Source organism: Zea mays, chromosome 3 (genome assembly GCF_902167145.1).
Source record: "Zea mays cultivar B73 chromosome 3, Zm-B73-REFERENCE-NAM-5.0, whole genome shotgun sequence".
NCBI classification, from domain to species: Eukaryota; Viridiplantae; Streptophyta; class Magnoliopsida; order Poales; family Poaceae; genus Zea; species Zea mays.
In genome coordinates, this window is record NC_050098.1 from 169,569,970 (window position 1) to 169,594,175 (window position 24,206).

General features: G+C 48.1%; 1 protein-coding gene across 3 annotated transcripts; it reads left to right on the forward strand.

Moving 5' to 3' along the window:
• The first annotated feature begins 693 nt into the window (after positions 1-693).
• Positions 694-14,856, forward strand: LOC103650867 (magnesium transporter MRS2-F). Of its 3 annotated transcripts, none has more exons than XM_008676457.4 (6): positions 694-1,215; positions 2,148-2,396; positions 8,884-9,012; positions 9,281-9,423; positions 13,432-13,567; positions 14,185-14,856. In XM_008676457.4, the coding sequence occupies exons 1-6, from the start codon at positions 847-849 to the stop codon at positions 14,488-14,490; spliced, it is 1,332 nt and encodes a 443-aa protein (XP_008674679.1). In that variant the 5' UTR covers positions 694-846; the 3' UTR covers positions 14,491-14,856. The 3 variants fall into 3 exon arrangements, with proteins under 3 accessions (XP_008674679.1, XP_020405977.1, XP_008674680.1); XM_020550388.3 differs by having other exon boundaries at positions 703-1,215; positions 14,190-14,856; XM_008676458.4 differs by lacking the exon at positions 2,148-2,396 and having other exon boundaries at positions 726-1,215.
• The last annotated feature ends 9,350 nt before the right edge of the window (positions 14,857-24,206 follow it).

Below are 24,206 nucleotides of genomic sequence, written 5' to 3' on the forward strand. Positions count from 1 at the left end.
TTTTTCTTCCTCTATTCTTGTGTTCAACTCACTTGTAATCAAAACAAGAGACACCAAGTTGTGGTGGTCCTTGTAGTGGACTAAGTGTCCCATTTGATTGAAGAGAAAGACTCACTCGGTCTAAGTGACCGTTTGAGAGAGGGAAAAGGGTTGAAAGAGACCCGGTCTTTGTGACCACCTCAACAGGAAGTAGGTTTGCAAGAACCGAACCTCGGTAAAACAAATCACCGTGTTCATCCGCTTTATTTCTTTGTTGATTTGTTTTCCCTCTCTTTCGGACTCGAAGTTAATTCTAACGCTAACCCCGGCTTGTAGTGTGTGCTTAAGTTTGTAAATTTCAGATTTATCTATTCACCCCCTCTAGGCGACTTTCAACGGCGTCGGTGACCAGTCAACGAAGGAGGAGGAAAAGGTCGGCTAGAGGGTAGGTGAGATTTGCGCTGGGGCGGGGGGAGCAAATCGTGTGCGAGGAGGACGACGCGCTTGCAGGCTGTCGCGGGCGGGGTAGGGTAGGCGTGATCTGCGGAGGTAGAGGCATGGCGTAGCCTATGGACACCCTCCTTACATCCTTATAGAGTACATCCTTATATAGTAGTATAGATATAGATTAGTTTTATAATTAAATTATATTTAATTTTTTTAATTAACATGACAGTGGTTACTAAAGTACTTGATTTGATTCAGTGAATTTTCGGAAAAGACCTCCGGGTTTGTTATTTTCACTCAAACCCCAGCATCTCCTCCCAGCCGGCAGCACCTAACCCGTCACGAGCGCACCGCCGCACGTTCCGGATTCCCCACCGCCGCCGGGATCCCGACCGGATCCCTAATTCCAAGGGGTAAACGATGAGGCCGCACGCGGTGGGGACGGGCGGCGGTGGCGTGGGGAGGCGGAAGGCGGGGGCCGCCGCTGCTGCCGCAAGCCGGGAGTGGATGGTGGTGCCGGCGTCGGGTCCGGCTCGGGTGGAGGAAGCCGGGAAGCACGCGGTGATGGCGCGTACAGGGCTTCCCGCGCGCGATCTCAGGGTACTCGACCCGTTACTCTCGTACCCGTCCACGATCCTGGGCCGCGAGCGCGCCATCGTCGTCAACCTGGAGCGCGTCAAAGCCCTGATCACAGCCACAGAGGTGCTGCTTCCAAACACCAAGGATCCCGCCTTTGCGCGCTTCGTCCGCGACCTCCAGACCCGTGTCCTCGCATCTTCGTCTGACCAGGTAATGTTTTCTACTACTTCGTTATTAATGGTCTGGTATTTCTTTTCAGTCTTAGGAATGCTCCCTTAGTCCCAAAAGGAATGTAATTCTTGTTTTAAACCCAGCCAATTTCTTAAGTATATAGAGAATGGTATCGACATTTTAATCTCAAAAAAGGTTTGCTATACAAAAATATATTCTATAATTACTTTATTGATACAGTACTTATTTGGTACTAGAAATGTTAGCATTTTTTTATAAACCTGGTCAAACCTAAAATTCTTTGGCTTCTTAAAGGAGATTTCTCAGATTTGCGTTCTGGCACAGAGGGAGTACTCTCTCCGTTTCAACTTAGATTTAGTTTTGATCAAAGTCTAACGTTTCTAACTCTGACCAAATAATATTAAATAAATGCACTATCAAGATAAATTTCATGGTGTATCTAATTAAACTTGTTAGATGTTGTAGGTGTTTCTGCATTTTTCGATAAACTTGGTCAAAGGTAGAGAAGTCTGATTTGGGATAAAGTTAAGACAGACTTAAAATTTGGTAAGGGAGTAGGAATTATGGTATGAAATTTCTTAGTATGTGTGCAGGGCACTGTACTGGACAGTCTTGTTTTGAAGTTTGGTCACATTACCCGGATTATGCAATGGGTGGATATAATTTTTCAAAGTGGACAAAGCCATATGTTCGAAGATAAAAACATCGTGATAATAATATTTCTATGTTTTGATCACTCAATGCTATTTTAAGATATTGCAATAAGGGGATGTATCATGGGAGGAGTTTATACAATTGGGGGATGGCTTCCCATAGTTGACTAAAATGGTGATATTTAGGCATAAGGATAAAAGTATTTTATCGGATTGCTATATTTTGACCACTACAAGTGTTATAAGATATGTTGATTGAGGATATATCACTAAATCGTTTCCCCCTTTATCTATTAGGCAGCTGAGTTCACTGACATGGAAGGTGAATCATCTAATGTTGCTTCACCATTTCCCCTACCAAGTGCATCCAAAGGACATGAAATGGAGATGACTAAGAAGACTACTGCTGTTGTGCCTGAGATGACTAGTAGCAGCAGTATGCCCAATTTAGCTATTGCAAAAGATGGAAACACCAACGTTTTGCCTTTCGAATTTCGAGCTCTTGAAGTGTGCCTTGAGTCAGCCTGCAGATCTTTGGAAGATGAAGTATGTGCTTGCATCTGAAATTGTTTGTCTGGCTATATCCTGGCTATCTAGCTGCAATTGAATTTATATCTCTAACAAGCTGCATTCAATGCTTTAGCTTGCTTTCATTCATTATATAGGGTGTTTAGGAACTACATCATTGTTGTTCTTAGGCCCCGTCAGGTTTGAGGGACTAAAAGATCAGTCCCTTCATTTTAGTCTCTAAATTGCCAAACGGTGGGACTAAAACAAGGACTAAATTGCTTTAGTCTCTAGCCCCTCAAGGGGTGAGTAAAAAGGACTAAAAGTTGGAGAATGAAACCCTAACCCTAACTCAGGGTTGGGACTTGTATTAATAGACTCAGGTTATTGAGTCTGGCCCATTACACAGGGGTATAACCGTAATTACAAGGGGCTAACCCCCAAACCCTAAACGGGTACTCTAACACCCCCTTCAGTCTCAACTCTATCCTGTACAGATATTGAGATTGGATCGAAAATTGGCGAATACACTGGACGGTAGCCCCTTGGTGAAGATGTTGGCGTACTGCAGCGTGGTGGGGATGCTGAGAACTCATATGTCACTGGCAGCGACACGTTCGCGGATGAAGTGCAGGTCGATCTCCACGTGGTTCGTGTGCTGATGACACATGGGATTGGTAGAGAAGTAGACCGCGCTGGCGTTGTCGCACTAGACGAGGGTGGCGTGCTGAAGGGGGTTGTGGAGCTTCTGAAGAAGTTGGCGTAGCCAGGAGGCATCTGCCACGTTGTTTGCAACAGCTAGGGATGGCAACGGGTAGAATATCCGCGGATACTGTCTCTGGACATCCATATCCGCGACTTATATCCGATATCCGAACCCGTACCCATTACCCGCCATGGATAACAAACAGTATCCACATCCGTTACCCGCGGGTAACGGATATCCGCGGATATATCCGTTTGCCCACTATACATACAAAATATTTAAATCCAGCAAATTCAAACAATCAACAAGTCGTTGCATCTGGAATAATCTGTACTTGCATTTGGGTGAGAAAAACAATCAACAAGTCATTGCATCTAGAATAACATGTACTTTACACCGGGACAGCCGCACAGGAGCCGGGGACTGAGGGAAGGTAGCACGCGCATGGACTGAGGGGAGCAGGCCGCAGGCGCGCTGCGCGCAGGCGGCCAGGCATGCAGGGAGTCAGTGATGCAGGGAGCCAGGGACTGAGGACGAGCTGCGCAGGGAGTCAGCGATGCAGGGACTGAGGACGAGCTGGAGATCTGCGCTCTATGCCCGGGAGCCGCGCAGGGAGCCTGGGACACGGACCGGTAGGGGGCAGCGGCTGCGGGAGTCTGGGAGAGGTGAGATGGAGTGGGCGGCGGCGGTAGGAGTGGGCGGTGGCGGTAGGAGTGGCCGAGTGGGAGAGGACAGAGGAGGAGAGAATGAGACCGGAGAATGGACTGGCGGAGCGAGGGCGTCGCTGGATTGCTGGAAGCCTGGAGATTGGAGAACGCTTGTGGCCTGTGGCGATGTGGCCCGTGGGCCTACGGGACTGGTGTAATTTTAACGGATATTCGGGTAATTGGGTGTGGATATTGATTTTTCGTATCCGTTTTAAAAATATCCACGAATATCAAGTGCTACCCGTATCCGTATCCACGGATACAGACTCGTACCCAAAATCGTGCCCAACGGGTTTTTTATCCGCGGGTACGCGGATAAATGACATCCATTGCCATCCCTAGCAACAGCGCGGTACTCGGCCTCAGCATTGGAGCGGGAGACGACAGGCTACCGCTTGGCAGCCCAGGAGACAAGGTTGGCACCCAGGAACACGACATAACCAGAAGTGGACCGGCGCGTGTCAGGACAACCGACCCAATCAGCGCCGGTGTAGACCACGAGCTCCGATGTCGGGGAGGGTTGAAGTAGAAGGCCGTAGTCGAGGGAGCCGCGGAGGTAGCGCAGGATCCACTTGAGAGCGGTGTGGTGGGGCTCCCTCGGGGTGTGCATGTGCAGGCACACCTGGACGACGTAGGCGATGCCGAGCCTGGAGAAGGTCAAGTACTGGAGGGCGCTGGTCAGGCTCCGGTAGGACATCGCGTCGGCGACTGGGACCCGTCGTCCTTAGAGAGCTTCGCCTGAGTGTCGACAGGCATGGAGCAGGGCTTGCAGTCGGACATGCCAGCGCGCTCTAGGATGTTGATGGCGTACTAGCGCTGGTGGAGGAAGAGACCATGAGGCCGACGCTCAGCGGTGAGGCCGAGGAAGTGGTGAAGCGGCCCTAGGTCCTTCATCGCGAACTCTCGCTGAAGGGCACCGATCGTTCGCTGTAGAAGGTCAGCGGTGGATGCCGTGAGCACAATGTCGTCGATGTAGAGCAGGAGGTAGACGATGTCGTCGCCGCGCCGGTAGATGAACAAGGATGTGTCTGACTTGGCCTCGACGAATCCAATGGAGGCAAGGTAGGAGGCGAAGCGATTGTACCAGGCCCGCAGTGCTTGCTTGAGGTCGTACATGGAGCAGTTCAGCCAACATACCAGATCCAGACGCGTGAAGTCAATGAAGCCAGTGGGCTGGCTGCAGCAGACAGTCTCCGTCAGAGTGCCGTGGAGGAAGGTATTCTAGACATCGAGCTGATGAATCGCCCAGTCCTATGGCAAGGGTGAGAACGGCCCGGACGGTGGCGAACTTGACGACGGGGCTGAAAGTCTCATCGTAGTCAACTCCGGGGCGCTGAGTGATGCCCCGAAGGACCCAACGGGCCTTGTAGCGGTAGAGGGAGCCATCCGAGGTCAGCTTGTGGCGAAAAATCCACTTGTCGGTGACCATGTTTGTGCCTAGTGGACGGCTGGACGTGGCACTAGGTCCCACGTGTGGTTGGCCAGCAAGGCCGCATACTCCTCCATAGCACGATGCTAGTGGGGGTCGGTGTGGGCGGTGCGAACGGAGGAGGGAACCGGGGAGGCGTTCGGAGGAGCGTCAGCCGTCAGGATTAGCCGGTCGGCGGGGCGGAGAACACTGGCTGTGCGACTAGTCACCATCGGGTGGACGTGCCCGAGGTTGCGGTGGATGGTGATCGGGTGGTACACGGGAGGCTCGATGTGGGTTGGTGGGTCGTCGGGAGCCGAGGTAGTTGCCCACTCGCGGCGGCGGTAGACGAGGGCGGGGTCCGCGAAGCGAGCCATGCTCGTCGACGGGGCTGGTTCGGCGAGGGCTGAGGCAGTGGCCCGCACGTGCTGGTGGTAGACGAGGGCGGGGTCGGTGAAGCGGTCCACGCTCGTCGACGGGGCCACGCATGGTGCGAAAGGGGTCGACAGGGCCGTGCGTGGTGCAGGTAGAGGCGTAGGCGGGTCCGCGCTTGGCGTGAGTGTAGGCGCGAGCCGTGGCGTTTGCCCCACGGATGGCACAGGTAGAGATGCGAGCGGAGGTGTCTGAGGAATAGGATCAGACTCAAGGAGGGAGTCGAGATCGGTAGGTGGGGAGGAGCCAACAAGGGGAAAGACATCTTCATCAAAAACAACATGACGAGAGATGATGATGTGATGGGAGAGGAGGTCAAGGCAACAGTATCCCTTGTTGTCAGGAGAGTAACCGAGGAAAAGGCAGCGAGTGGAGCGGGGAGATAGCTTGTGGGGTGCAGTGGCAGAGGTGTTGGGATAGCAGGCACAACCAAAGACACGAAGGTGGTCATAGGAGGGGGTTGTGCCATACATGACAAAGTGGGGAGTAGGGTGGCTCACCGCCTTCGAGTGGAGGCGGTTGAGGAGATGGGTAGCGGTGTTCAGGGCCTCTGCCCAGTAGCTGGTAGGGAGAGACGCCTGAAAGAGGAGACAACAGATCATGTTGGTGGTGGTGCGAATGATGCGTTCGACCCGACCGTTCTGGGGAGAAGTGTAAGGGCACAAGAGGCGCAACTGAACGCTGTGGGAGAGGAAGGAGCGAGAGGCGGTGTTGTCGAACTCTTGGCCATTGTCACACTGCAGGGCATGAACCGGGTGACAGAACTGGGTGGAGACCCAGGTGAAGAAGTGGGTAAGGGTGGAAAAATGTGTCAGACTTCAGACTCAAAGGAAAGGTCCAAAGAAAGTGAGAGAAGTCATCCAGAATGACCAAGTAGTATTTGTAACAAGAAAGGTTGAAGACAGGAGAGGTCCAGAGATCACAATGAACTAGATCGAAGGCCTGAGCAGCCCTGGACGTGGAAGTGGGAAAAGGAAGACGAGAGTGACGACCGAGCTAGCAAGCATGGCATAGATGTCCAGAGGGACCCAAGACTGCAAGAGATATCGAAGTGGCTGGAGAGCTGGGACATCACATCAGGTCCAGTCGTCCAGGGTGATCGAGGCGACAATGCCTAATGGCGGAGGAGGTGGTGGCAGTAAGAGCATGGGGGGAGGATACACCGGTAGTGGAAGTGGAGGGCAAGTGAATGGAGCAGAGGGGGCCAGAGCTGTCACAACAAGCGAGCACGACATGAGTGGGAAGGTGGCTTATGGTGAGCCCCCAGGGATCGAACTCCATAGAACAGAGGTTGTCGCTAGTGAAGCGACGTTCCGAGAGAAGGGGATAAGTCAGATGGGGAGCAACAAGAACGTCGTTAAGGTAGAAGGTTCCTGGAAGAACTGAGGTGACCGGGAGGGTGGAACCGTTCCCCACCACGATAGAGGGAGGATGTGAGCGGTGAGGAGGATGGGAGTGAGATAGCGAGCTAGTGGTAGGGGTGGTGTGGAATGAGGCTCCGGAGTCGACCACCCAATCAGTGGGAGAGGGAGGGGGTGGCGAAGGCACGGTGTACGAGGAGAGAGCCAAGGGAGGGGAGGGAGATAACAAGGTCTCGATCGTCAGGGAGGTAAGCACAACTCTGGAAAAAACAAGCGACCTAGGCATGCGACAGCCTGCCTAAGGGTAGAACTCGACGCAGTCACGAAGGACATGATTCATGACCTGATCGAGGGCCACGAAGGTGCCCCAAATAATCTAACCGTCGTGAAGGGTGACACGCACAGCGGTCGCGGCGAGATTGGGCGAAGCCGGGAGGGGGGTGGCACCCGCGCCCAGGGCAAAGCCAGGGCCCCCTCAACAGGTGGGGAGGCCGGGCCACTGGGGAGATGCTGAGGACCACCATGGGCTAGTGCAGGCGACACTCCAGCGAAGGGAAAGGGCCGCATCGTGGGCGGGCGAGAGGCGAAAGGGCCCCATCTCGAGCGGGCCGCGACCAGTACAGAAGGGGATGTCCGGTCGCGCCCGGCCAGCGAAAGGGAGCTACTCGATGGCCCGCGACGACAAGACTGGTGGGGCGGCGACACGGTGGCTGCAGGGAGAGCACGGATCGCTACCAGCGCGGGTGTAGGAAATAGGGCGGGCTGCGCAGCAGGGTAAGGAAGGGGGCTGGTCTCCGGCGCGCTGGGGAAGGGGAACGCCCGGGGCAGTGTGGTCGTGGCGGCCATGAGAAGTGGTCGTGCACATGAAGAAGAGGCTCAGCGGCACAGAAGGGTGGCGTCGGATGGGGCCGATGGCAGAATCGGCGGCAGGGTGCCTCGGCTGCGATGGCTCGGGCCCCGCAGGTGGGGTCGGCGGCCTGCATTGGAGGAAGGCCGACGGGGGGGGGGGGGGGGGGTACCTCGACGGCGGCAGCTCGGGCCCCACGGAGGGGGGCGACGGGGGGAGGTCGTGAGCCGGGGAGGGGCCTGGCGGGTCGGTGGCGGGTGTCCATGCAGGGCTGGCGGCGGCTCGGGCCAGTCTGCGCAGGAAGTGGGGGGGGGGGGGGGGGGGAGACGCGCGCCTTTAAGGGCACTGGCGGGTCGGCAGCCGGCGCTGCGCCTGCAGTTGAGGTTAGACAGGGAAGCTGTCGGCTGTGTGGGAGGGAGAGAGAGAGTTGAGAGAAACTGGCTCTGGTATCAAGTTGGAAAATGAAATCCTAACCCTAACTCAGGGTTGGGACTTGTATTAATAGACTCAGGTTATCGGGTCTAACCCATTACACAGTGGTATAACCGTAATTAATTGCAACTAAACCATATTAATTGCACTTTTTGCTCCTCATTTATTTCAGTTGCACTAATGGTGAGAGAATGTTAAGGGGCATTTTGGTCTTATGAGTCATTTAATGTGTTCTGAATACTTTTAGTCCCTAGAACCAAACATGATAGAGACTAAACTCTAGTCTCTGGACTAAAGGAGCCAAACATGCCCTTACAATATTTACTAATCTCTTCAGACATGTTTGTGTGTGTCTGGGGGGGGGTCGTGGCCCTCTTGTTAAATGTTTGATGGCCTGGTTTGTCATAAATGTGGAGAGAGTGTCATCTTAAACGTGAATTATACTTGTGGAAGCTGACCTTTTTGGAATACTTCTGTCCTTTATTCACTATGTTTTCTATAGTATGTTTCAGATATTTAAGCTTATGGAGTAGTTTTAAGATTGCTAAGTAGTTCTCGCAAGTAAACAAACATAGCTTCCTTACATATTCTCGTGCTGACTAACATCACTTCTATTTTTCTTCTCTTCCATAGACTTCTACTCTGGAGCAAGAGGCATATCCAGCATTAGATGAGCTGACATCAAAGATCAGCACATTAAACCTTGAACGAGTTAGGCAAATCAAGAGTCGTCTGGTTGCGATATCTGGTCGAGTACAGAAGGTAGTCAATTGAAACTATTTGATCTGCTTTGTGCCAATCTTCTTTCAGATTTGTCAATGCTGGTTTTTGTTGCTGATTGTAATATCCTATATATATTTCTTTTATGGTGAGATAAATGAGGGGTGTCTGGTGCTTACATACCATGAAACATATTATGCTGTTAAATGCTACTTCTGTCAAATACGATGTGGTGCCCACTTCAATTTCCTTGCAAGAAACTTGCTTTACTAATGTAGTTTTCTCTTGTGAAAACATTATGCTCTGCAAGGTGAGGGATGAGCTAGAGCATTTACTGGATGATGAAATGGATATGGCTGAAATGTACTTGACAGAGAAGCTTACTCAACAAGAAATTAGTGAGGCTTCATCTAGAGCTGAGGTTGATGATCCATCTCAAACAGAAGAGGATAGGTAAGTATCATAACAAGATATTTTTTATTTTTTTTGACTCGTTTGTGCTGCCCGCGCCCACCTTTTCCCCCTTTGTCGGTCTCTCGCAGCCTCCCATGGTTGGCGAGCCCACCCCATCATTCTCTCCTCACTTCTCGGAGATCGATGACTTCTTGCCGCACTCGCTCAACTGGCCACAGGCAACGATGGCCACCTCTGCCGCTGTCACGGTGCTTACTACCTTCCTCCAGCGCCTCCCCTCTCCACGGACCATGTCTCTTGTGCTCCCTTCGCCGTATAGACTGCCCATCCCTCGTCACCCGCCCTTCACTCCCTCCCACCCTCGCCGCCGTGCACGTAGGAACATGTGACATGGTTGTATACTCCTTCGTATGTCGCAATGTTGACGACGAGTAGACTGCCAACAACACTTCAACGAGATAGAGGCCCCTGCCGCCACCGCCTACGAGCATCGGCGCCGCTATTCCACTCCTCGCGATAATCGACGTCTTCTCGACAGTGGGTGGCGCCATCGCGTCCCGCCCGCGTGCGGCCCCGGGCCCCCTCCCATCTGCCCGTCCAATGGATGCTCTCCCGTGGCCCAACTAGTCGCACTGGTCCCATCGCCCCTGCATAGGCTGCCGGTACCGCCGTTGTGTTAGCTCCTGCGATTGGAGGCCCCGACCACACCTTCTTCACCCTCCCCGGGCAGTGGGCAGTTCTCCGTGCCCGCGACACCATCCTTTGGACTCTCTTCTCCGTCGCCGCTTCCAGCGTTGTGGGTCCAACCTCCGCCGCAGGCGTACTATGGGCTGACGCAGTCCCCATGCCACCTTGTGGCTACTACCTCGACGCTTGTCCTTCGCTTCGCTGCGGTCCACGTGCCACCCTACCGTGTTTGTGCACTCCTTCACGGCAGGCAACTTCTCTGGGGCACGCTCATGGCATTTGACCGATAAATGAACTCGGTTCTCCGTGACTGCGTCGAGCTCTGCCACCCTCTGGTCTCTGTCCACCCTCAAGAGGTCCACCACGCTCCAGGGCCATTTGTGTTCCGCGGTGCCGAGATTGTCTCTATAACGATAGAGGACCTCTTGTCACAACCACCCATGCTCGCCACTGGCGGCCCAACGCCCATCCTGGAGGCTTTGTGGGGGGTGGCTCCCTTGGCTCTCTCCTCACACCCCATGTCACTATAGCTCACTCCTGCTACTCGCAATGACTAGGTTGTCGACTCCGGTGCCTCGTACCACACCACTTCTGACTACGGTACTGTTTCTTTACCCCATCCCCGCAGCCCCAGCTTCCCTTCGTTCATCATTGTCGGTAATGGGTCGACTCTGCCTGTCACCTCAGTAGGTGACATGGTGCTTTCTAGCCCTTCATACCTTAACAACGTCCTTGTTGCCCCCAACATACAAAACCTTCTCTCGGTTTGTCGCTTCACCATTGGCAACCACTGTTCTTTGGAGTTCAATCCTTGGGGGCTCACCATACATGATCTTACCAGTCATGTCGTGGTTGCCCGATGCGACAGCTTCGCCCCCCTATATCCTATTTGCTTCTCGCCCCACCTCCCTTTATCCCGTGTTGCCACACCCTACGCCCACACCGTCGTCGCCTCTGCCTCCACTTGGCACCGTCGTCTTGGGCAGCTCGGTCATAACGTTCTCTTAGACTCTCGGGCACCTCGGTCATCCCCTGCATCCACGGCACCAGTGCCTCGCCTTGTCATAAAAAAACTTGGGCACCACACTCACTTACCCCAGAATAACGAGCATGTCCAGTTATCAGTACTATCTGGTCATCCTAGAATATTTCTCTCACAATTTGTGGACCTTTCCCCTCCGCTGGAAGTCTGACAACTTCACCACTCTATCTCACTTCTTCGCGTCGACGGTGACTCAATTCAGTTGCACCATTCGAGGTGTTCAGTGCGATAACGGGTGGGAGTTTGATAACTCCACGTCTCGTGCCTTCTTCCTCTCTCGCGGCGTGCAACTACGGATGTCGTGTCCTTACACCTCCTGTCAGCACGACAAGGGCGAGTGCATGATTCACACCATCTCCAACCTCATTCGCACCCTACTGTTCCAGGCCTCCCTTCCTGCTCGCTACTGGATTGAGGGTGTCCACACTGCCACCTACCTTCTGAACCGCCTCCCCTCCAAGGCGGTCAGTCATCCTACTCCTTTCTTCGTCCTCTTTGGCACCTGCCCTTCCTATATGCACCTTCGTGTCTTTGGTTGTGCTTGCTATTTTAACACCTCTGCCATCGCTCCCCACAAACTTGTGCCCCGATGCACTCGTTGCCTTTTCCTCGGGTACTCTTCTGATCACAAGGGGTACCAGTTCCTCGATCTTTTCACCCCTGCATCATCATCTCTCGACATGTTATTTTTGATAAGGATGTCTCCCCCCTTGTTGGTTCCTACCCCCTCCCTACCTCGATGTCGATCCTGTCGACGTCCCTCCTTTTCCTTTACCCCGATCCCGACCACTTATTTCGCGCTGTGCCGAAACTGTCGACCACGCCATGCGTGGCCCCATCGCCTTCGTCCGTGCGACGCGCGACCCTGCATCTCTGGCTACCTTCGACTCGCTTTGCCGATTCCGCCCGTGTCTACCAGCGGCATGTGTGGGCTGGTTCACTCTTTTGACGAGTCGCCACGTGCTCTGGCCCGCTCCCTTGATGAGCCCTCGGTGCACCATCCGGCGTTCTCCGACCAGTCGACTGGCTGGTGCTCACAACCGCCAGCGCTCTGCCTCCCTCGTTTGTACCGTCCTTCGTCTGTAGCGCGCTCGTAGACCCCCACTGACATTACACTATGTAAGAGTACGAGGCCTTGTTTGCTAACCACACATGGGACCTAGTGGCGTGTCCCCTGGCATCAATGTAGTCACTGGCAAGTGGATCTTTCGGTGCAAGCTCAAGGCCGATGGTTCCCTCGATCGGTACACGTCTCGTTGGGTTCTTCGTGGCTTTACTTATCGCCCTGGAGTGGAGTACGATGAGACCTTCAGCCTCGCTGTGAAGTTCGCCACCATTCGGACCGTCCACTTCCTCACGCTCTCCTAGGAATAGATAGTCCACCAGTTGGATGTCAAGAATGCCTTTCTTCACGACACTCTGACCGAGATGGTGTACGGCAGTCAGCCCATTGGTTTCGTCGACACCACTCGCCTGGGTATGGTCTGTAAGCTTAACCGCTCTTTGTATGGCCTCAAGCAGGTGTTGTGGGGTTGGTACAATCGCTTTGCCTCCTATGTCTCCCTCGGCTTCGTTGAGGGCAAGTTGGACACATCCATGTTTATCCTTCGGCGCGGTGACAACATCATGTACCTTTTGCTCTACGTTGACAACATCGTGCTCACGACATCCAATGCCGCCCTTCACCACACGATCGCTTAGCTGCAGCATGAGTTCGCGATGAAGGACTTGGGCTCTCTCCACCACTTTCTAGAGGTCGCCATGGAGCGTCGACCCAAGGCCTCTTCCTTCACCAGCGCTAGTACGCCATTGACATTCTAGATCGGGCTGGCATGTCAGGTTGCAAGCCTTGCTCGATGACTGTTGACACTCAAGCGAAGGTCTCCGACGACGACGCGTCCTGGTCGGCAACGTGATGTTCTATCGAAGCCTTGTCAGGGCTCTTTAGTACATCACCTTCATCCGTTCCGACATTGGCCACGTGGTCCAGCAGGTGTGCCTTCACATGCACACTCCGCGGGAGCCACACCTTATCGTTGCGAAGCGGATTCTTCGCTACCTCCGCGACACCCTCGACTATGGTCTTCTTCGACCCTGGGTTTTCTATTTGATCCAATGCCATGGATAACCTTAGGGCTTGTTCGGTTAGGGGTGGATTGAGGGGGGGGGGGGGATTGGAGGGGCTTAAATCCTCTCCTATACAAACCACCTCAAACCGAACAAGCTCTTAAGTGGTTTGTATGCATCTTCTTGCAAATTTGCACATACCATCTTTTTTGATGTACTTTATCCTCTTTTGTGTGTGTATGTGTGTGTAGGGATGAAGATTATAGAAGTGAGCCAGATGGAAGCAATGATAGCTTTATTGGTTATAAGCCTAATATTGAAGAACTAGAGATGCTTCTAGAAGCTTATTTTGTGCAAATTGATGGCACACTTAACAAGCTATCACATGTAATTTCACTTGCCTTCTTACATCGCTGCCAATATTGTTTTGTTTAGGAGGTACTATTGGTAACAGAAAATGTTTTCTTGAAGGGTGATATCACTTTAACCAGAATTACTAAACTGTGATGGAAGTATTTGATTTGTGTTGAGATAATGCTGTTACATACAAATAAGATATATAACAGATGCTCCCACAAGTAAAACAAACTAAAGACTTATAACTGTTGTTTCACTTTTGTGAAAAGATATTGCACATTTAAAACCAACAAGAGTTGAGCACTCTGTCATTAATTATTGTTGTTACTTATTTAACTGTTTCTTTAATAAACAACAACTTGTTTCGGTGTGGTTTAATAATGACATCCATTTATCTAAACAAGCTGATCTTAAGGCAACATAAAAATTAGCAATGTCTTGTAAAATTAGATAACTTAAGCCAATGAATGGCTTAGTTTGTTCTGCACCTAATTACCGATAGTTCTTTGTTGCTTTTATTTTGATGTACCATGTGCTATCAGATTATCAGTATCAGTGACACAAGGACACTAGTGTGTGGAGCTAAGCATCATTCATTAGATGTCTTGTTTGCATGTTTCTGATCCTTGTCCTCTCTATGATTGAAGCTTAGGGAGTACGTTGATGACACAGAAGATTATATCAATATAATGTTGGACGACAAGCAGAATCAGCTGTTGCAGATGGGAGTTATGCTCTCAACTGCTACTGTTGTCATCACTGCTGGAGTGGCTGTAGTTGGCCTTTTTGGTATGAATATTGGCATATCACTTTACGCAGACCCAACAACTGAGGAGGAAACTCGAGCAGCAAACAGAAAATTTTGGGAAACTACTTTTGGGACCGTTGCTGGCTGCGTGATTTTGTACATCATAGCCATGGGTTGGGGAAAGAGAAGTGGATTACTGCAATGAGGTGGAAACTCATGCAATGAGGTGGAAACATGAGTGTTCTGCACCCAATGAAAACTGGTTTGACAAAAATCTCCAAGATGAGATGTTGCATTGGCATGCCGCTCAAATACAGTACGTCCTATTCCACTATGCCGGGAAAGAAACATCTTGTGTACGCTAGTAGTAATGTGTGTGAAATAAAACTATTGTACAATTTGTTGCCCCTCACCTGTCATGGCAACTCAGTAATTCTGTACCTGTTTACCACGGTAGCTGCGGTTTTTGCTCTTGCAGTTGTAATCATTTCTGTAACTGTTGTAACTGTATCCACCGAACTGTAATATGTAAAGGAAGTATATGAGAAAGCTGCACTCTTGTCTGCATGGAGATCTTGTCATTAAGCTGCAATATTTGGTTCCCTAACTAATGTTTAGTGTCTATGTTTTGAATGCTAATTACCAGTATTAAATATAGTCTAATCTATATCATTATATAATCCACCAGTTTAAAATTTACAAAACTCACCCAATCTAATCACCTCTACATCCACTAAATTCACTAAATAAATTGTACCGAGGCTTAACACAACACCAAAACCAATTGTTCAGATCGCTTATAACTCTCTTACTCAAATCAAATGGACAACATTATTTGGATCATCCATCGTCCCTCCATCTCTCCCTCCCCCATAACCTTGCCGTCCCTAGCCTCCCCACCCCCCGCGTTATCGCCGCCCCTCACCCTCACTTGAGCCGCCACCGCCACCATCAACCCCTCTCCTCCCCGAGATCGTAGCATTAGCATGGGTTATATGCTAGTTATAAAACTAATTACATAGATAAAGACTAAATGACGAGAGAAATTTGTTTAGTCTAATTAAGTCATGATTAGCAAATATTTATTGTTGCACCACCTCAGCGAATCATGAATTAATTAGGTTTAATAGATTCGTTTTACCGTTTAGTCTTTATTTTTGCAATTAGACTATATTTAATACTTCTAGTCAATATTCAAATATTGGATGTGATGGGACTAAAATCTAGTCCTTGGATCTAAATGAAAGGGAAATAGGGTTTAACCTTTTCCTATAAATAATTTTGGTGGTTGAATGCCCAACACAAATATTAAACTAACTAGTTTGCTCTAGAGTATATGTTATACAGGTGCATAAAGGTTCAACACAAATCAATAAAAGATCAAATAAAGGGTTCAAATTCAAGGAGCAAAAGAAACCGAAGAGTGCCCTGGTCTGGCGCACCGGACAGTGTCCGGTGCACCAGGACCGTACACCTCCAAACTCGCCACCTTCGGGTTTCTCAGGCCGAGCTCCGCTATAATTCACCGGACTGTCCGGTGTGTCACCAGACTGTCCGGTGCACCAGCGGAGCAATGGCTACCAATTGCAACGGTCGACTGCAACGGACACCTGCGAACGCTACAGTGCGCGCAAAAGTCAGAGCAGACGCCTGAGGCGCACCGGACAGTGAACAGTACCTGTCCGGTGCGACACCGAACTGTCCGGTGCCACTAGAAGACAAAGCCTCCAACGATCGACAGCGCCCGAACCCTAACGGTTGGGTGACGTGGCTAGCGCACCGGACTGTCCGGTGCGCCCTTCGACAGCAGCCTGCCCCCAACGGCTATGTGGTGGTTGAGGGCTATAAATACCCCCAACCACCACCACTCTAAGCATCCAAGTTTTCTGAGTTTCTCATTCAATACAAGAGCTAGTGCATTCACTCCTAGACACAAATCAAAAGATCAAAGCCTCTCCAAGTGCCAAAATTCATTCCAACCACTTAGTGACTTGAGAGAGAGTTTGTTCGTGTTCTTTGTGCTCTTGTTCTTGGATCGCTTTCTTCTTCCTCATTATTGTTCTCAAGACACTTGTAATCAAAGCAAGAGACACCAAGTGTGTGGTGGTCCTTGTAGGGTCTAAGTGACCCGTTTGATTAAGGAGAAAGCTCACTCGGTCTAGGTGACCGTTTAGGAGAGGGAAAGGGTTGAAAGAGACTCGGTCTTTGTGACCACCTCAACGGGGACTAGGTTCTTTGGAATCGAACCTCGGTAAAACAAATCACCGTGTTCATCCACTTTATTTCTTTGTTGATTTATTTTCCCTCTCTTTCGGACTCGAATTTAATTCTAACGCTAACCCCGGCTTGTAGTGTGTGCTTAAGTTTATAATTTTCAGATTCTGCCTATCCACCCCCTCTAGGCGACTTTTAATTGGTATCAAAGCTCGGTACTTCATTTAGAGTCTAACCACTCGAAGTGATGTCGGGAGGATCCGCCAAGAGGGAGATGGAAACCGGCGAGAAGGCCACAAGCCACAGGAAGGCTCCATCAAGGGAGTCCGGCGCCAAAGGAAGGGAGGAATCACCTCCCCGCGTTAAGTCACATCGAAGTAGCGACAAGAAGAAAAAGATGAAGAAAGTGGTCTACTACGAGACCGATTCTTCGTCACCCTCCACATCCGGCTCCGACGCGGCGTCCGTTACTTCTAAGTGCCATGAGCGCAAGAAGTATAGTAAGATGCCACTTCGATACCCCCGTATCTCTAAACGCACTCCTTTACTTTCCGTTCCATTAGGCAAGCCACCATGTTTTGATGGTGAAGATTATTGCATGTGGAGTGATAAAATGAGGCATCACCTAACCTCACTCCACGCAAGTATATGGGACATTGTTGAGTTTGGAGCGTAGGTACCCAATGTGGGGGACAGAGATTACGATTCGGACGAGGTCACCCAAATCCGGCACTTTAACTCCCAAGCAACTACTATACTCCTCGCCTCTCTATGTCGAGAGGAGTATAATAAGGTGTAAGGGTTAAAGACTGCCAAGGAGATTTGGGACGTGTTAAAGACCACACACGAAGGGGATGAGGTGACCAAGATCACCAAGCAGGAGATGATCGAGGGGGAGCTTGGTCGATTCGTCCTCAACCAAGGAGAGGAGCCACAAGCGATGTACAACCGGCTCAAGATCTTGGTCAACCAAGTGCGCAATCTCGGGAGCACAAAATGGGATGACCATGAAATGGTCAAGGTTATTCTTAGATCCCTCGTATTTCGTAATCCTACTCAAGTTCAATTAATACATGGCGATCCTAGATATAAGCTAATGTCTCCCGAGGAGGTAATTGGGAAGTTTGTGAGCTTTGAGTTGATGATCAAACGCTCCAAACACATTGTCGACTTGGATCAAGGCGGCACCTCCACACCCGAGGTGCAACCCATCGCATTCAAAGCGACGGAAGAAAAGAAAGAAGAGTCTACATCAAGTAGGCTCCCCATCGACGCCACCAAGCTCGACAATGAGGAGATGACGCTCATCATCAAGAGCTTCCGTCAAATCCTCAAGCAAAGGAGGGGGAAGGACTAAAAACCCCGCTCCAAGAGGGTGTGCTACAAATGTGGTAAGCCCGATCATTTTATCGCTAAATGCCCTATGTCTAGTGATAGTGACAGGGGCGACGACAAGAGAGGGAAGAAGAAGAAGAAGAGGTACTACAAGAAGAAGGGTGGTGATGCCCATGTATGTCGGGAATGGGACTCCGATGAGAGCTCCACCGACTCCTCCTACGACGAGGATGCCGCCAACAAGGAACTTCTCTTCCCCAACGTCGGCCACAAATGCTTCATGGCAAAGGATGGCAAAAAGAAGAAGGTACAATCTAGAACCACTCCAAAATATACTACATCTAGTGATGAGGGTAGTTCTAGTGATGATGAAGATGATTTGCTCACTCTTTTTGTTAACCTTAACATGCAACAAAAGGAAAAATTAAATGAATTGATAGGAGCTATTCATGAGAAGGATGAACTCTTGGATAGCCAAGAGGAATTCCTTATTAAAGAAAATAAAAAGTATGTTAAAGTAAAAAATGCTTATGCTCAGGAAGTAGAGAAGAATGAAAACTTGACTACGGAGCTTAGCATTTGCCATGATTCAATTGACAATCTAAGAAATAAAAATGCTAGTTTAATTGCTAAGATTGATAAATTGAATGAATCAATTTCTAGCCTTAGGACCGAAAATGCTAGTTTAATTTCCAAGGCTAAAGATTTAAATGTTTGCAATGATTCTATTTCCTGTCTTAGAGATGAGAATGGAATATTACATGCTAAGATTGAGGAGTTAAAATTATGCAAACCCTCTACATCTACTGTTGAACATACTTCTATTTGTACTAGATGTAGAGACATTAATGTTGATGCTATAAATGATCACCTTGCTTTAATTAAACAACAAAATGATCATATAGCACAATTAACTGCTAAAATCAATGAGCATGAGATAGAAAATGAAAAATTTAAATTTGCTAGAAGCATGCTCTATAGTGGGAGACGCCCTGGCATTAAGGATGACATTGGTTTCCAACAGGGAAGCAATGTCAAGCCTAATGCCCCTAAAAGATTATCTAATTTTGTAAAGGGCAAAGCACCCAATGTTTAGGATAATGAGGGTTACATTTTATATCCTGCTAATTATCCTGAACACAAAATTAGGAGAATTCATACTAGAAAACCTCATACTGTTTCACATCATGCTTTTATGTATAAGAATGAGGCTTCTAGTTCTAGGCAATCAACCCATGTTAAATTGACTAAAAAGAAAACTCCTACTACATCAAATGAACCTAACATGTCATTTAAGACTTTTGATGCATCATATGTTTTAACTAACAAATCAGGCAAAGTAATTGCCAAATATGTTGGGGGCAAACACAAGGGCTCCAAGACTTGTGTTCGGGTACCCAAGGTGCTTGTTTCTAATGTGAAAGTACCCAAGACTGTTTGGGTGCCTAAGAACAAGGCCTAAAACTGTTTTGCAGGTTTATGCATCCAGGGGCTCAAGTTGGATAATAGACAGCGGATGCACAAACCACATGACAGGGGAGAAAAGGATGTTCTCCTCCTACGAGAAAAACAAAGATCCCTAAAGAGCTATCACATTCGGGGATGGAAATCAAGGTTTGGTCAAAGGACTTGGTAAAATTGCTATATCACCTAACCATTTTATTTCCAATGTTTTTCTTATAGATTATTTAGACTACAATTTGCTTTCAGTTCCTCAATTATGCAAAATGGGCTACAACTGTCTTTTTACAGATATAGGTGTTACTGTCTTTAGAAGAAGTGATGATTCAGTAGCATTTAAGGGAGTATTAGAGGGTCATCTATACTTAGTTGATTTTAACAAAGCTGAACTTGATACTTGCTTAATTGCTAAGACTAATATGTGTTGGCTCTGGCATCGCCGACTAGCCCATGTTGGAATGACGAATCTTCACAAGCTTCTAAAGGGAGAGCACATTTTGGGACTAACCAATGTTCATTTTGAGAAAGACAGGGTTTGTAGCGTATGTCAAGCAGGAAAACAAGTTGGTACCCACCATCCACACAAGAACATCATGACGACCGACAGGCCGCTTGAGCTACTCCACATGGATCTATTCGGCCCGATCGCTTACATAAGCATCAGCGGGAGTAAGTATTGTCTTGTAATTGTGGATGATTATTCTCGCTTCACTTGGGTTTTCTTTTTATAGGAAAAATCTCAAACCCAAGAGACCTTAAAGGGATTCTTGAGATGAGCTCAAAATGAGTTCGGATTAAGAATAAAAAAGATAAGAAGCGATAATGGGACGAAGTTTAAGAACTCACAAATTGAAGACTTTCTTGAGGAAGAGGGCATCAAGCATGAATTCTCTTGTCCTTACACACCTCAACAAAATGGTGTAGTGGAGAGGAAGAATAGAACTCTACTGGTCATGGCAAGAACCATGCTTGATGAGTATAAGACACCGGACCGGTTTTGGGCTGAGGCGATTAACACCGCCTGCTACTCCATCAACCGGCTCTACCTTCACTGAATCCTCAAGAAGACATCTTATGAACTCCTCACCGGTAAAAAGCCTAATGTTTCATATTTTATAGTCTTTGGTAGCAAATGTTTTATTCTTATTAAAAGAGGTAGAAAATCTAAATTTGCTCCTAAGGCTATAGAAGGCTTTTTACTAGGATATGTCTCAAACACAAGGGCATATAGAGTCTTCAACAAATCCACTGGATTAGTTGAAGTTTATTGTGACATTATGTTTGATGAGACTAATGGCTCCCAAGTGGAGCAAGTTGATCTTGATGAACTAGATGATGAAGAGGCTCCATGCGTCGCACTAAGGAACATGTCCATTGGGGATGTGTGTCCTAAGGAATCCGAAGAGCCTACACAAGCACAAGATCAACCGTCATCTTCCATGCAAGCATCTCCACCAACTCAAGATGAGGATCAGGCTCAAGATGATATTAATGAAGATCAAGAGGATGACCCACCTCAAGAGGAGGACAATGATAAAGGGGAGATGAAGACAAGGAAGATGAGCAAGAGATACAGGGTCAAAGACCGCCACACCTAAGAGTCCACCAAGCAATACAACGAGATCACCCCGTGAAATCCATTCTCGGTGACATCCATAAGGGGTAACCACTAGATCTTGTGTTGCTCATTTTTGTGAACATTACTCTTTTGTGTCCTGTATTGAGCCATATAGGGTGGAGGATGCACTAAGAGATTCGGATTGGGTGCTGGCAATGCAAGAGGAGCTTAACAACTTCACGAGGAATGAGGTATGGAATTTAGTTCCAAGTCCTAATCAAAATGTTGTAGGTACCAAGTGGGTATTCCACAACAAGCAAGATGAGCATGGTGTGGTGACAAGGAACAAAGCCCGACTTGTGGCCAAGGGTTATTCACAAGTCGAAGGTTTGAATTTTGGTGAAACCTATGCACCCGTAGCTAGGCTTGAGTCAATTTGTATATTACTTGCCTATGCTACTTACCATGGATTTAAGCTTTATCAAATGGACGTGAAAAGTGCATTCCTCAATGGACCAATCAAGAAAGAGGTCTATGTTGAGCAACCTCCCGGCTTTGAAGATAGTGAGTACCCTAACCATGTATACAAACTCTCAAAGGCGCTTTATGGGCTCAAGCAAGCCCCAAGAGCATGGTATGAATGCCTACGAGATTTTCTTATCACTAATGGCTTCAAAGTCAGAAAAGTTGATCCTACTCTCTTTACTAAAACCATTGCAAAAGATTTGTTTGTATGCCAAATTTATGTTGATGATATCATATTTGGGTCTACTAACAAATCTACTTGTGAAGAGTTTAGTAGGATCATGATACAAAAATTTGAGATGTCTATGGGGGAGTTGAAGTATTTTCTAGGATTTCAAGTCAAGCAACTCCAAGAAGGCACCTTCATCAGCCAAACAAAGTATATACAAGACATACTTACCAAGTTTGGAATGAAGGATGCCAAGCCCATCAAGACACCCTTGGGAACCAATGGGCATCTCGACCTCGACACGGGAGGTAAGTCCGTAGATCAAAAGGTATACCGGTCGATGATAGGATCTTTACTCTATTTATGTGCATCTCGACCGGATATTATGCTTTCCGTATGCATGTGTGCAAGGTTCCAAGCCGATCCTAAGGAAGTTCACCTTAGGGCCATGAAAAGAATCATGAGATATTTAGTTTATACTCCTAAGTTTGGTCTTTGGTACCCCAAGGGATCCACTTTTGATTTAATAGGATATTCAGATGCTGATTGGGCAGGGTGTAAAATTGATAGGAAGAGCACATCAGGGACTTATCAGTTTCTGGGAAGATCCCTGGTAATGGTTTCAAGTCGCCCGACTAGCTAGTCGAGACACCTGGGCGACTAATCGCGATTAGTCGACAATTAGGTAGACTAATCGGGTCCTAGTCGACCTAGTCGTCCCTACTGGCCCTCCTGCATATTTCGAGGTACAGGACCTATATATATAATTATATATATATATATATGTGTGTGTGTGTAATAATGTAATATTGATATATATATATGCATAGCATATAGCAATATAGCATATAGGAGGCAATATCAAAGTAACCAAATTACCAAACAAAACAAATATGAATACTAGAACAGTATAACTGGACAGTGGAGAGTGGACAATTAAGATTTCAGAACATCATAGAAATTATGAACACTAGAATTATCAGGCACTCAGATAGTCATATCACATTTCAGAATTAAGAATTCAGATTTCAGACTTACTAGTATATAAATGCCAAGTAGGCAAGTACATAACAGAACTACAGACTTACTATTGACCTAAAGCAGTAGAGCCTCATCCAATTGAAAAGCAGCATCACTAGCAGCCCCTCCACCTGACTCAGATTCTTCTTCCTCATCGACTTCTCCTTGAGTTTGTACTGGCTGTTCAACTGGATGATCACTACCATCTTCATCATCATGATAACTACCATCTTCTTCTCCAACATCTTGAGTATTCCTTGGACGCTTCCTAGTTCAAACAAAGGTCCTTGGATGAGGCTGAGAAGAAGAGGCCCCCCTAACCAGACCACCAGCAGCCCTAGGTACATTTTGGCCCCGGAGACCCTCTGTTGCACTCAATGCTTCATCAACAGCAGCCCAAAGATTACCACTATCAGATTCCTCATCAACCCATTCATTTTCCCATTGAAACTCTTCAAGCACCAGTGGTTTTCTTTTCTTGCCTTTGGAATTGAGCTTTCTTATTTTTGCGAACCGATTTTCCATTTTCCGGTTGTAGCTCACATACACCAACTTATTCAATCTTTGGTGCTCTAATCTGTTTTTTTGTATGGACCTGCACATGCACATTCATGAAATCAGCAACCATTAGAAACAATACTACTCATATAGGGCCTATTTTATTGCTGCAACTCCAAAAGCATAAATAATACTTACTTGGGCAAAGTCACTCCAATTTCGTTCACATTCAGATGCTGAACAACATAGGCTAACAATCCTATTTGCTAAGCATTGTAGTTCATATGCTAGGCCACCATAAGATCCCCACCAAAGGACTAAAAATGCAGCTTTGTTAGTTCATTAGCAAACACCAAATAACTAAATATAGTGTGACTGAAATACAAAAAGAACTTACTAGGATTTTTTCTCTCCCTATCTCTTATTGCTCCTTGCTTTGAGAAGCACTCACCTTCAGACCTCTCATAGTCATCCGCTTGCTTGCTAATTTTTGTTTGCTCATCATCATCATTGATCATCTTCCACATCACATCATTGAACATGGATCTAAGTCTAGCAGCTTGTCTCCTATCTTTATCCCTTAAAGCAAAGAATTTGCTCGGATTCAAGTATAGGGCTGCTCCATACAATTTTTGCTCCATTTAATTTTCCCATCTTTTTTCAAATCATGATAGTACATCTGCTTGTAATCTTGGCTTATCTTTCAATGACTCCTTTATGGTGGCTTTTGCAACATCCATTGCTGCCATGATTTCTGGGGCTGCTGGTGTCTCATCTCCATCAGCAATCCTTAGAGAAATGAGGAGTGGTTGTGAAGCCCTTAGACAGTTTTCCACTTTTTCCCAACTTGGCATAGAAAGCACAATTCTTGTGATTTGCCTCCCTTCTTCACTGTTGGGAAACTTAGTTAGGTGCCACTCATCACTGACAAATAAACTCTTTAGACCATTTCTATGCCTAAGCATGCTCGCCAATGTCAGAAATGAGGTAGCAAATCGAGTCACACCTAGCCTAACAAGATCACCACCTAGCTTCTCTCTCATTAGGTTGTGAATTCTACCATGCTTGTAGATGAACCTCGACACTTTCTTAGCCATATTGATGCAGCTATTGAAGTCCTTGATCTTTCCAATGTCCTCTA